At 36.0% G+C, this 14356-nt stretch overlaps 1 protein-coding gene across 3 annotated transcripts in view; it reads left to right on the forward strand.

The window, feature by feature from the left end:
• The first annotated feature begins 7711 nt into the window (after positions 1-7711).
• The window catches only part of LOC106578366 (uncharacterized), an 84270-nt gene continuing 77625 nt past the window's right edge, over positions 7712-14356 (forward strand). For 2 of the 3 annotated variants that reach the window (XR_014381600.1, XM_082965587.1), the window contains exons 1-2: positions 7712-7991; positions 8624-8718. Coding sequence is in view for 1 of the 3 variants with exons in the window: in XM_082965587.1 (XP_082821713.1) it covers positions 8665-8718 (54 nt within the window). In the remaining 2 variants the exon portion in view is untranslated. Of the gene's footprint in view, positions 7992-8440; positions 8719-14356 lie in introns of those variants that run through there. The other variant, XR_014381599.1, reaches the window with a different exon arrangement.

Below are 14356 nucleotides of genomic sequence, written 5' to 3' on the forward strand. Positions count from 1 at the left end.
TAACAAGGCAAGGGTTTTTTAGAACAGGTGCACACAAACTGGAGGTCAGAGCAAATCCTAATATTAAAATACTGTATTGATTTCGGATGTAATTTAAAAAAATATTCTAATATACAAAAAACTACGTTTCTGTCCGTCACAAAGGAAAGTTTGAATACATTGTATAACTACTACAGTACTGTACAAAGAGCACATTTTGACCACAGCTTCTAAAGTCTCCAAATCATGTGGAACTGGCTTATTTTTTTAAAGTATTTCATTCAAGTTATTGTTTTATAACTGGAACTAGCAGAGGGTGTTAAACTCCAGGCAAACATTATCTATCGACTGAGCAAAGAACCATCAAAGTGCATTTCTGTTTAAAACTACTAAAATAGTGGTTTTGTCAGATAGCATAGCTCTATAGAGATGAGATGATGACTTGGAATGAAATAATAAAGTCATCAGATGAAACAAATTAATGTAATTTACACAACAACAAATATTTTATTAAAGTAATGTGAATAAATAATGTTTAATAACTAATAATCAGCAATGGGCAGTAACCACCATCATGGAACTGTTAGCAATTGTTTTATTCTGTGTTGTTACAGCATTCAACCCTCATAATGCATAGTGAACTTAATATTTTTCTTATCTAAATCTAAAACCGTGATTATTTTTTAATAATCGAACCGAAAAAAAACTCAAAAAGTATGAATTGCTCATCACTATTGCTTATTAAAATTGTTCTTTATAATGTTGAAATAAACATGTCTCCAACACCCCATATTACACAATTACAAACTGAAAATATTTGTGTGTACATTGTACAGTTAAATGGTTAGAGAGAGACTCAAATACATTTGTACATATCCACTGTATATGGTCATGGCTAGAAGGGATCCATCTTTTGTCAAATGAACATCATAAGTAGCTTTTTTTTGCATTTTAACTCATCTTAACCTATCTCTCCTAACCTGCTAAGTGAATTCTCCTAACCTGATGCTTAAGTTCCCATAACCTGTTACGAAAAGTCAATTCTGACATTCATTTTACAAAAGCTGGTTCCCTGCTAGTCCCTTCTAGCCTGATTCAGTCATGTCTTAGGTCACGTTCACATGGATCAAACAAAAACACCTTAATGATTGGTTGAAAATAGAGCCTCCCACAATACAGGATGAAGTTGAAGAGCAACTGCAGAAACTTGCAGTCGACTGCAGCAAAGTTTATGGATATACTGAAAAGATACATGTCTCTCCGCCCTAACAATGGAATTTGTTGTACACAAAGTGGCACTCTGTCTAGCTCCCGCCTATACTTTCTTTGGCTTAAGGGCTTGTAAGTAAGCGTTTCACGGCAAGGTCTACACTCGTTGTATTTGGCGCATGTGACAAATAACATTTTATTTGGATACATCTCATTATTGCAATCCTTTTCTGAATATTCAATGAGGGTTGTTGACATCAACCACCTATATTCAATGGAGAGAGACGCTATGCTACTAGCCACATGCCATGAATATGCATAGCCATCTCGAGACAACTCTGATAAAACACTTTATATCTAAAAGTTGCGTGTCCTACTTATATCAGCACACCCGTAACAACATAAAGGATTACAAAACTTCTATTCGATCAAATAAACCTCACGTAGCAAATAAGCCATTCATTTTATGTGGACCAAATTCAACACTCTTACATTGGCCTCCATACAAAAACTCCTTGCTTGGTGGGCGAAACAATGAAATACGCCACCTGCTGGAGGGAGACAGATTTTCCGCTGAGTTGGGCCTTTTATTTTATTTTTTATTAACAAATATCAACAAATAAAATAGGAATAATCACATGCAAACAAGCATACATACAAACTATTTACATTGCCAGGAATCCTAAATAAGCAACTTATATTCATTAATAATACAACAAGTTTTAATTGCTTTTTTGTTTTTCATTTTAGTTAAAGTAGTGCCATATTGTTTAAATTCATTTATAAAGTGAAAAAATTCGGTTTTGAATTAGACTATTTGCATTTGTGAATATGAAATGTACCTAGTATTATTAGCAGTTTAATTAAATATACTACATCTTTATCTACGTCAGAATTTCTGAAATAAATAATTATATCAAAACAATTAAATAGTACAACCGGTCCTATTTATTTTGTAACAAAATTCTGTATGTCAATCCAAAACATTCTGCTATAAATACAGGCAAAAAACAAATGCAAAATGGTCTCCTTCTCCATTCCACAGAAATCACATTTATTGTCAATATTCGGGTTGAATCTTTCCAAAACATGTTTCACAGGATAAATTCTATTTAACATTTTAAATGAAACTTCCTTTACCCTGTTACTGATACAATATCTGTGAGCAATTTTCCATGCTTTCCCCCATTGTATTTCACCATAGATATTTGACCAAAATAATCTTGCTGAGGGAATTGTAGTATCACAAACAATATTCCTGATCTGTTTATTACTGCATATATATCTTTGATGTTAATATTGCCAATTAATATATTTTCATGTAAATTTATGTTACTTACATCAACCACAGAGGAATTTAAAAGAGATACAACCTCCCTTGGAATCGCATCAAAAACAATTGCATATTCTTTCAGGGTTATTGGAATTTAAAACTTATCAAGAAATTCCCCATATGAGAGTAGATATCCATCCTCATTCAGTAACTGACCAATCAAAATAATTTTGTTCTCAAACCAGTTATGAAAAAAAAAAAAGAGACTTATTTTTAAATCATAAATCTTTGTTGTTCCATATAAAGTATCTGTGGAGGGAAAAATTGTGTTTTTACGCTAACATCCAAGGTAAAATTGCCTGCTTATGGAATTTGGCCAACTTTACTGGGATTTTATCAATATCAAAATTACATTGAAGCAAAATTTCTAAACCACCAACAGTCAAATAAATACTTAGGGAAGACATTCCAAATACTGTTCTGATCTTAACATACTTCAGAATCCAATTTATTTTAAAGTATTATTTAGAGTATTGAAATCTAAAACCTCAATACCTCCTTGTTCATGGGTATTAGTGAGAATATATTTTCATAGATAGTGAGGCTTGTTCCTCCAAATAAAATTATAAATAATCTTATCTAAGTCCTTTACCATTTTAGGGGATAATTCAAGTGATAACGAGACATAAACTGATCTGGATAACCCTTCAGCTCTGGACAATAAAACCCGACCGTATAACGAAATATCTCTCAGCAACCCAAGGTTTAATTTCTTCTTTGTTTTCTCAATAATGGGGTTAAAGTTTAATTCACTCCTTTGTTTTTCATCTTTGCATATAACAGTTCCAAGATAAGTAACCTTATCTTTAATTGGGATACCATATACTTCCTGTAAAACACAATCCTTGAGTGGAAATAAGACTGACTTATTGATATTCATTTTCAAACCCGAAACTAAGGAAAAGTCTTCAATACTGGAAACTGCTTTAGAAACCTCATTCCTGTCTCTTAAAAATATGGTGGTATCATCAGCCAGTTGACATAGTTTAAATTCCTTGCCAAGTGCTGAAACACCTTAAATTCCCTTTCTTGATATGAAGAGCCATAATTTCAGTAACCAATAAAAATACAAATGGACTAATTGGCCAGCCCTGCCTAATGCCACGGCCAATATCAAATCTTTGGGATGTCCCGTGAGCTAATTTTACAGAGCTAGAACAACCACTATATAAAAAAGCTAATGTTCTACAGTGTCAAAAGCATTATAAAAATAAACAAACATAAGAAAACTATCATCAAGGATGAGGTCATTATAGTCAATCATATCTAAGATCAACCTGATGTTATTACTAATGTGTCGACCATGCATAAAACCAGATTGTTCTTCATGAATTATATGATGCAAGCCTTGTTTCACCCTCTTAGCAAATACAAGGGCAAATAATTTTCCATCATTATTCAACAGGCTAATGGGTCTCCAGTTGTCTATATAAAGAGTATCCGTATTAGGTTTGTGAATCAAAGTAATTACACCTTGCTTTAATAAGGAAGCCGGTAACTCCCCTTTTTCTATTGTTTCTTGAAACATAGCAAGAATGAAATGAATCAATTTATCATTGAATGCTTTATAAAACTTGCTTATTAAACCATCATTTCCAGGGGACCTATTGTCCTTAAGGCTTTCAATACAGTCTTTTATCTCAATTTCAGATAACTCATCACAAAACCTCTGAAATCATTATCTATCTTCTTAGCAATGCTTGCTACATTGTCTAAGAAAATATCTATATTGGAAGTTGGCTGGGCTGATGTATACAGATTCTGATAAAACTGGGCAACATGCTGAGAGATTTATTTTTGGATTTTCATTGGGAGTATTATAAATCATTAATTTACATATGGAAGTATTTTTGCCTGCCCTTTTTCTAAATTAACGAAATATTTGTATTTTTCTCTCCATCTTCCATCCATTTTCGTCTTGATCTTACAAACGCTCCCCGGGCCTTTTCCTCGTAGATACAGTCTAACTGCATTTGCAATGATAATAGCTCCAGTAATTCCTGATTAGTTAGTTAACTTTTTTTAGTATAATCCATTATTCCCTTTATGATGTCATATTCTTTCTCTCTCTTGGCACGAGCAATTTCTTTCCCCATTGAAATAGCCAAAAGCCTTATAATCAAATTTCATTAGCTCCCAGTAATTTCCAAACGGATTCATAACACAGGCACAATTCCAGTATTTATCATTAATTCCTGCTACTTCCTTCTTAAATACTTCATTCTCTAGTAAAGTCTTGTTCATTTTCCAGTAACCTTTAGTAACTTTTTTTTATTGACAAACCATGCATATTTATCTTTATTGAGATCCCTTTGTGGTCTGTTAAAATCGATGGTTCAATCAAGACTGTATCAACCTTGTCAGCCATATCTTCAGATATCAGCCAGAAATCAATACGGGATTGTATAAATAAATCTTTAGTACTCCATGTAAACATCATCTTATCTGGGTTCTTATGTCTCCAAATATCTAGAACACCTAACCTTGGACATATATTCCTTATCTCACAAACAGAATTGCTATCCTTAGGAGGCCATCTATCTAGATTATTATGTAATACTGTATTACAATCTCCACCCCATATTACTTTGGCCAATGGAAATTTAGACAATTTTACTTATTTTCCTCTCAATGTCTCTAAATAAAATACAGTTACTTGACTTGTTATAGGAAGCATAAGTATTTACATCAATGAATTGAACATGGTTGACATCTACGAATAGTATAATCCATCTCCCTGTATTATCTGCTTCATGACTCAATATATGACCCTTAAAGTTGCCTTTTAAAATAGCGACACCTGCTGACCGATTAGTACCAAATGAAAACCAAATATTATTCCCCCATTGACACTTCCAAAAACGCATTATCTGTGGAACAGGCATGAGTTTCTTGAATTAAATAAAAGTCGGCACTCTTACAGTACAAAAATAAAGATTTCCTTTTAAAAATATTACGGATTCCCCTGGCATTAATAGAAAAAACAGAAATGGACATTTACTATCACTTTTATTGTATGAATAATATTAAACTTGTATACATTCACATGAATCGGGTTCTCACAAAAAGAAACGTTCTTACTAGTTGCAAATAAAAACAGTCCTTTGCACCACGCAAGTGGTTGACCTAAATTATATATATATATATTTTTATACAATTGCAAATAACATTGTACCATAGATTGGTAAAACAAATAGCTATCAAGCTAACATTAAGTGTCAGTGTGAATTTCCCTGCCGTAAAAAAATATATAAAAATATATAAAAAAGGCTCACACAAACAATGCTCTTTCTTCAAGAAATATAAAGTATTATCAGATGCAAATAAAACTCAGTCCTGCACAACTCACTCAACAAATCCAGCAGTCAACAAGCTAGGCGTCAGCGTGAATTTCCCTTCCATTAACAAAAGCCTTAGCTCCGCAAAGTATGCACTTTTCCCTTCCTTGCTCTCTCAATCATCGGCCACAGACGATTCCGAGCTTCTTTGTCAAACGCTGTCAGATCCTCCTTGAACCTCAGGTTGTTTTTCTTTAAATAGTAATTTTTCTTTGTACTTTTCCATGTCATATCCCTCGCTGTCCTGGAGATGAATCTCATGATCACTGTTCGTGGTGGCTGGTTGTCTTCCCCATCTCTCAGCCTACCCAGGCGGTGCACTACATCCAGAGAACCTGCAACAACATTTCACTCCTCCTATTGCCCTCCAAATGTCCTTCACTCTTGCTTTGATGTTCTCGTCAGATTTTTCTGCTATTCCATAAATTCTAAGATTCCATCTCCGACTATACCGGTCATTCTCGTTTACCTTTGACTCCATTTCAGTGAGTTTCTTCTCCTGCTTTGCAACCTGAATGTTCAATGTTGCATTGTGCTGCTTTAGAGTTTTTACTTCCTCAGCACTGAACTCAATCGATTTCTTCAGGTTAACGATACTGATAGTGTTCTTTTTCACCAAATCCATGATGTCATCTGCGCTCTCTTTGATTTTAGCAGTGAGGATGCGGACGATGTTGTCCTGTAGCTGGCTCATTGATGGTTCACTTCTCAGCTTCTTTGGAAGTTGCTCCTTGGTTGGGGTATTTGGGTATGGATCACATTCACCCCCCTTTTTTACACTGCAAGCATATGAGTGAGTTTCAACAATGCCTCTTTTCTCCTTGAAAGTTTCAACATCCATTATCTCAGCAACAGTTTGGTCATGTCCTGATTCCATGCTACTAGCTATGAAGACGTTAGAAGGCTTAAGTTAACTACACACGCTGAAACTTTTCGATAGCTAGCTTGTTAGTTGGAAATCGTCAAAAATATATTTCAATGGTTTGATTAATTACAAAATTATTCAAAATAGCTACATTGTATGGTTAGATTTCATTTTTTTGTGTGAAAAAAAAAACAAATTGCAACTGCAGTCTAAAACTATAAACTTTGTGAGAAAACCCTAAAATCGTTCCTCACCCTCTCATGACGCCATCTTGAGGCCACCGCCCCCCGCTGAGTTGGGCCTCTCTCACTGCAGTCAAACATCATGACACTCTAATCACATGATCTAGGACTCATTGCATCTATAAGTGCTAAAATGTCACATTTTGCAACACAGCTTTTGTGAATTGGAAAATGAGACTATAGAGCATTTATTCTGAGATTGTTTACATAGTGAAATATTTTGGACACATGAAAATATATATTAGTGATAAAATGGGTAAACCTATAAGCATTACCAAATTTGATGTTCCTTTTTATTTTACATACACACAGTGACTGCCAATACAGTGTGAATTTACTAATTTCATTGCAAGTTCATGGGTAAACAACTATTTTCAATATTTTTATAATCAATTTACAATATTATATAACATCCCAAAAATATATAAATACCAAATTATCAAATAAGTGTCTACAGTATTTGTAAAAATGTAACTTATCTAAAGCATAATACTTTTTGTGTCTCTGGATTTATTTATTTAATGTGTTTTTTGTTATGTATGATATCTGTATATTGTTTTGTACAATGTTCGTGTAATGCAATAACCAAAAAATTAACCTGATCACATTTTTGTGAAGTTCATGCAATCGACAAATAGGCGCACGTCGGCAATAGTACTGTTTGTCCCTCTTGATTCGCTGTAGCCTGTAGGTGTTACTTCCTCAAAATCGTCTGAATTCAATTTTACGTTTTTTTGTCTAGGAGGTTTTAGTCGCGCAATTTTACATCTAACCAAGATGTTTGGTGCAGTATTTCTCCGGTGAAAACATTTGCATGAAAACGAGTCTCTCCTTCAAAGACAACAAAACGTTTGGTTGAAGGATCCCTCAGACGGGGTGTAGACTACAGCTACGAACTTCCGCTTGCCTCGAAAAAAAATAAATTGTGCGCACAAACCATAGAAATTGAATTAATAGAAAATACATGGAATATCATGGGTACACTTGCAATGGCTGCCTGGTATTGTGACGCAAGAATTTACATGGTACAGTAGAATGTTAATTTAACTTATGCTAACTGATGTGGCTCCAGCAATGGAATGTAATTTATTTTATGTCCGTTGAGTTGCTAAAACAAATCACAGCCCAAATTGATGGGTACACTTCCGGCTTTGCCACTATGGGTACGCTTGCAATGGCCGCCAGTCCATCCATTATGCATAATTCAATTGAATGGGGATAACCGTTCTATTCATTCTAGTGCTATGGCACGAACAGTAATCCTTCTAACCCCCCCCCTTAAAAGATTTAGATGCACTATTGTAAAGTGGTTGTTCCACTGGATATCATAAGGTGAATGCACCATTTTGTAAGTCGCTCTGGATAAGAGCGTCTGCTAAATGACTTAAATGTAATGTAAATGTAACAGCCGGAAAAAAACATTGCAGAAGACCACAACGTCACAAAATGTCGTCATAATATATGCAGGAACTGTTTCGGATGGGAAGCACTACCATGATAATTTAGCGAAACAGATGGATGTAGAACACGGGCCTGTGAACATTGTCTTCATATGAATTTGACTCTTCTGAATCGGTCGCATAGGAAAATTATTTTCTAAATGCTCGAACAGCTCTTGAATCGAGTCTAGCAAGTAATCCATATTCATCCGCTTTAGATGCCTCACCAACCTCAGTCAATCAGCAACGGAGTACCCGGATGGGACTGTCATGGCCGCCGTCGCTGAACTGCAAGGCTGAAGAGAAAAGGAAGGTAAATTAATCAACTGTAAACCCCTTTTAATTTTAGCAGTCAAGAATGTCTAATTTCTAACCATATTTCCATTGTGAGGTGTTATTTCTCGAGTGGGTAAGCTCTATTTTTGTATTCCAACCGGTTACACCAAAGTCACAACGTAAAGTAATTATATCAGTATCAAGGATGAAGTTGGTTAGTTAAGCAACGTTAGCTAGAACAGTGGGAATTCGCAAGACAAACATTGTTTAATGCTTCCTTACACTGGTTTTGTATACGTCCACGTTTCTAAAAGTTGGATAATGTAGAGGCTCTATAGATGGGTTGGTTGTTTAGCAACAAAAATGAGATGCGCCCAACCCATGGGGCAAAACGGATGAGGTTGGCTTAGATTGTTGACAACGTGTAAGCTGTATTTTGTCTCCACTGTGTTTTGAAAACATACATTTGCACAATGACCACTTGTTGTTTCACAAATACATCGTTAGTTGTTAATTAACTAGCTATTGAACTAGAATTTTAGCCTTATTAGCATTGACATGAAATCAGTCAAAACGAGACATGGTATCAATAACAATTTGAAACGAGCCACTTACGATTCACCACATGGCAGTTTCTTGACATTTTGCAAGCAATCTAGCCATCCAGAATCACAACATGGAAGCGCGCACATCGTTTTTTGTGACATTGTCAGCCAACCCATCTGTAGGATAGCTTAGCCACCTCGCGAACCAGGGCTGCGTTCAGTATGTTTTTACGTTCAATTGAATGGAAACGGTACTATACTGATCGACCAGTTGAAAAATGGGGAGGGGTTGGGGAAGATGTCAGCATGGTCACTTGTCCAGTTCAAAACAACTGGGAATCCGGAACTCTCCGACTTCAGTGGGTTCAAGACAACTGAGGGGGATCACTGACTTTATCATTTGACCTATTTTTTTCCCCGAGTTCCCAGTTGTCTTGAAAGCTCCAACTGCCCTATAAATACATCACTCATTGCCTCAAGCCACACACACCAAACGGGAGCAAACTGTGTTCAATAACGTTTTGGAAAAACGTGTCGCTCACAACAAACCGTTCCGCAATGTAGCGAACGTTCAAGCGAACTGAACGCACCTCTGGCTTCCCTATAACGGGATGCCTGGGGCTATGCCTTGGCAGAAATCGGCTAAAGATGGGTCAGAACCTAGTGTAAATCAGTGACTCCTCCTAACACGTCAAACCAATCAAATGCCTTGCTTGGCAGAGCTCCGAAGGTGCTCACCAGATTAGTGCCATAGGAGAAACAGTGCTTGAGGACTAAAATGTCTACAAAACACTGGTAACAAAACATTTCAGTTCGTTTGTAGCACGCTGGATTTCACAGCTTTTCTCTGTTATTTTGAGATGCGCTAAAGCTGCAGCAAGAGGGGAGAAATGGTCGACAATGCTGGCCATATCAATATTTTTAATTTAGCTGTTTCTGAAGTGATATTTGGCTCTAAAGGCTAGCATCAGGGACAAGAAGTAGCTAGCCACAATGAGGTTTGTTTTGAAGAAAGTCAGCTAACCTTGTAAGCTACCTAGGTATAACTAACTAGAGTAAAATTTCTGTCATGATTATAAAGCCAACAAAATGTTCATAAAAACAGGATATTATTAACATAAAAGTTTAGCTGTGTTAGTCCAGTCACTATCTTATCCAGGGTCAGTGATACATAAAGCAACCATTTACTGTCTATGAGAACAACTGCAGTAATTTTGCATGTAACATTGCTAAAATGAATGAAATGAACCTCATAAAATGTTACCTGTAATGCTCATCTCCTGTAGTCTAGTTGTCATCTCGTTATTTTCATACTGTAAATTACAAGGGTTGGATTTGCACTAAGCTATTTTTTGTCAGCACTAAAAAGGCATGTACAAAATCTGGTATAATTGTGATATGTGATTAAGCAACATTGATACTAGATCATTTGGAATAATAGTTTAACTCTTAAAAGGTGCAATATGCAGAAATCGCTCTGCCATTTCCTGGTTGCAAAAGTTAATGGTTCGTCTAATTTCAGTTTGTGACAAAACAAGCAAGTATAGTGTACTTAAGATAATCACTGTACCATCTAAACTGCTGTGAAATGTATTTTCCATAACCAAAAATAATAATTTCAGCTGATTTGAAGCTGGTGTACAAAAGTAAGACACTAAAACTAAACTTTATCACTGGAAGCATAAAAATAATGCAAGTTACATATTGCAGCTTTAAAATAAGTTTAAACACTTAAGAATCAACACATCACTTCAAAATGTGCAAATAAGCAAATAACTTGTATGTCAGATTAGACATCTTCGTGTAAACAACAATAGATAATTGAGGAGGAACAAGTAGGCTATTATGAAAAACGACATACCAGCGGTGACCAACCTTGCGCCACAATCTACTGGGTGAGCAGACTTCTATTCCAGCCCAGCAATAGTACTCTTGATTGTCATCTCATTAGATTTGATAAATTGAATCAGGTGTGTTATTTGCTGGGCTGAAACAGCCCTGCAAACCTTCAGCAGGGTTGGGCCTCCTCCAATTGTAATGGGTTTATACATTGTGATGTTTAACTGTATTTTTAAATACAACAATTGCTGACAAATGGGCTTACACATATAACCCATGGCACATAGACTGCTGCGCCACTCAGAAGCTAAGGCACTGCATCTCAATGATTGAGGCCTCACTACAGACCCTGGTTCGATCCTGGGAGTCCTATAGGGCGGCGCACAATTGGCCAAGTGTCGTTTTGGTTTCGCTGTGTAGGCCGTCATTGTAAATAAGAATTTGTTCTTAACTGACTTGACTAGTAAAATAAATTAAAATTATAATAAATATAGGATACACCTGTCTCTTGGGACATCTCTCTTCATCTGATAACAGGCTTTCACAGCTTTCCATATCAGGGGACAGAAAACATCACAAAGAAACAGGCTTCATTATACTAAAATTAGACCGCACTGAATATTATGTTGCTGTTATCGCTCAGTCCTCAGTTTCCCTTCCATGGACTGGCACTGGAGAATCTTTTCATGATGTCCTCCCACAAAATGACCTGCCCTATCCAGTACAGTAGCCTACACTCTCCCTTTACTGAAAGCTGGAGCTGCAAATTCACCTTCTTCCTTATTTTTATTTGTTTCTTTTTTTCTTTAACCTTTTTAACTAGGCAGCTTCCATTGCTGTTATCTACAAATGCATTTGGAGACTTTTTAATTTACAATGATAGCTAGCTAATAGGAAGTTGGCTACCTGATGACATTTAATTCACTTAGCTAAACAGTGTATAGTTAGCTTTTTACAAAATAGTGGGCAATCTTCACTGTTTTTGGTAGTAGCAAAGCGCAGCCATCTGGATGAATGCAGATTATGAAAAAAGTTGGTTTGTCACCAGAGCGGTTTAGAATGTGTTGTGACGTTTGACTTTATCAGCAGGGCCTAAAATGCACTTTTTCTTTCACAAGCCACAGTGGCAGGTAGATGAGAAAAATCTACCAGCCAAAATATTTTTTCACCATAAATGCATAAAAAAACTGACCATGCTTTGTAATGTTTCCAAAACAATAAATCTATTAGTAAGGAGTGATGTGGTATATTGCTCAATTTCATTTTTTCTTTTTACCAAAGTGTCAGATAAGACAAAAAGGTTCAGTGTATGGGTGAGAGAGATGTCTCTTTGCTATCAGTTGAAGCAACAGATTCAAACTAACATTGAAAAACAACCAAGCTTGTGAACAAAACCTTGTAAATAGCCAAGAAACACTGACAGTCTCACTTTGCTGACTTTCTTAAATTAGACCAACTTTTATGCCTGTGCCAGCGCCTCCAAAAATGTATCTATCAGTGCTTCACTCGCAAAGCTGTTGATACGTGAGGTGGTTGTACGATTTGTATTTCTTTGTGCCATTAGCAGCTATGAAACAAAACATCAGAAACACTTTGAAAACAGCTACTTAAGCATTTTTCTGCTACAAATCGCAACTCGCACGTACTTCACTTTTGACTCTTTTTATTCACAAATGCGAATGTAATGCTCGCACTGTAGAGCCCTGCAAATTGACCACCTGCCAACATGACTGGCGAAGTACACATTCTTACCCACCAATACCTAAATCTATCCGCATTTGGCGGGTGTTCATTTTCATGTCTTGTTTACCAGCGTAATCCACTTTTAAATTTCAATAAATATATATTGCAAACTGTCAACCACACTTGATATCTTGAAAACGAACACTTGACACTAGTATAGGCAACAACTACCCAGACAGAAAACAGTGAAGTACATAACATATACGTGAGTGTGGGGGGAGGATTTTAAAAAATGTAACGTCCAATCAAAATCTTGCCTCTGGGAGCCAGCAGACCATTCAAACCGTTTATGCAATATACAATTCTCCAGACCTCCAAGGGAGGCATGGCAACTTGAGACTAAGGCTCAGGGCTGTTCCAGAGTAAAAAAATAAAATAAATAAATCTTAGTTGACCGAGAGTCGTCTGTTCTTTCGACCAATCATTTGGTTGACGTTTTTAAACTTATTTTTCATATATAGGATGTCTGTTTTAATCAGATCAACTGTATTCACTGAGCTTGTCTGATGCTTTAAGCGCACTGTTTGATTAAATAATTAAGACGCACACACATTACTAGAGGTAGTCCAACTGCAGTTGATTTGATTGTGCTGGCCGGACTCAGACTTGCTGCACTGTATATAATTGTTTTCTTCTTCGAATAAATCACCCAGACTATCACCCAGAACATCAAGTGTTTATCACGGTCCTTGTTGCTGAAACTGCAATGTAATTACAGCCATTTCTGACTGAAAAGTTCTGATACCGAAATCCCTAATTTGTTTAGGAAAAACATTCCCTATTCCCTTAACCATTGCTCTCTTTACATGACACATGTATGCTTTGCAAGCACGTGACCAATAGGGCCTGACCTATAGCATATCATAATCACATCAAATTGGTTATAACAAACTCAACACCGTAACTAGAGGTCGACCGATTATGATTTTTCAACGTCAATACCGATTATTGGAGGACCAAAAAAAGCCGATACCGATTAATTGGCCAATTTTTTTATTATTATTTTTTTTAATGTATTTGTTGATTTGAATTAATGACAATTACAACAATACTGAATGAACACTTATTTTAACTAAATATAATACATCAATAAAATCAATTTAGCCTCAAATAAATAATGAAACATGTTCAATTTGGTTTAAATAATGCAAAAACAAAGTGTTGGAGAAGAAGGTAAAAGTGCAATATGTGCCATGTAAAAAAGCTAACGTTTAAGTTCCTTGCTCAGAACATGAGAACATATGAAAGCTGGTGGTTCCTTTTAACATGAGTCTTCAATATTCCCAGGTAAGAAGTTTTAGGTTGTAGTTATTATAGGAATTATAGGACTATTTCTCTCTATACGATTTGTATTTCATATACCTTTGACTATTGGATGTTCTTATAGGCACTTTAGTATTGCCAGTGTAACAGTATAGCTTCCGTCCCTCTCCTCGCTCCTTCCTGGGCTCGAACCAGGAACACATCGACAACAGCCACCCTTGAAGCAGCGTTACCCATGCAGAGCAAGGGAAACAACTACTCCAAGTCTCAGAGCGAGTGACGTTT

Source organism: Salmo salar, chromosome 19 (assembly GCF_965601325.2).
Source record: "Salmo salar chromosome 19, fSalSal1, whole genome shotgun sequence".
Taxonomy (NCBI): domain Eukaryota; kingdom Metazoa; phylum Chordata; class Actinopteri; order Salmoniformes; family Salmonidae; genus Salmo; species Salmo salar.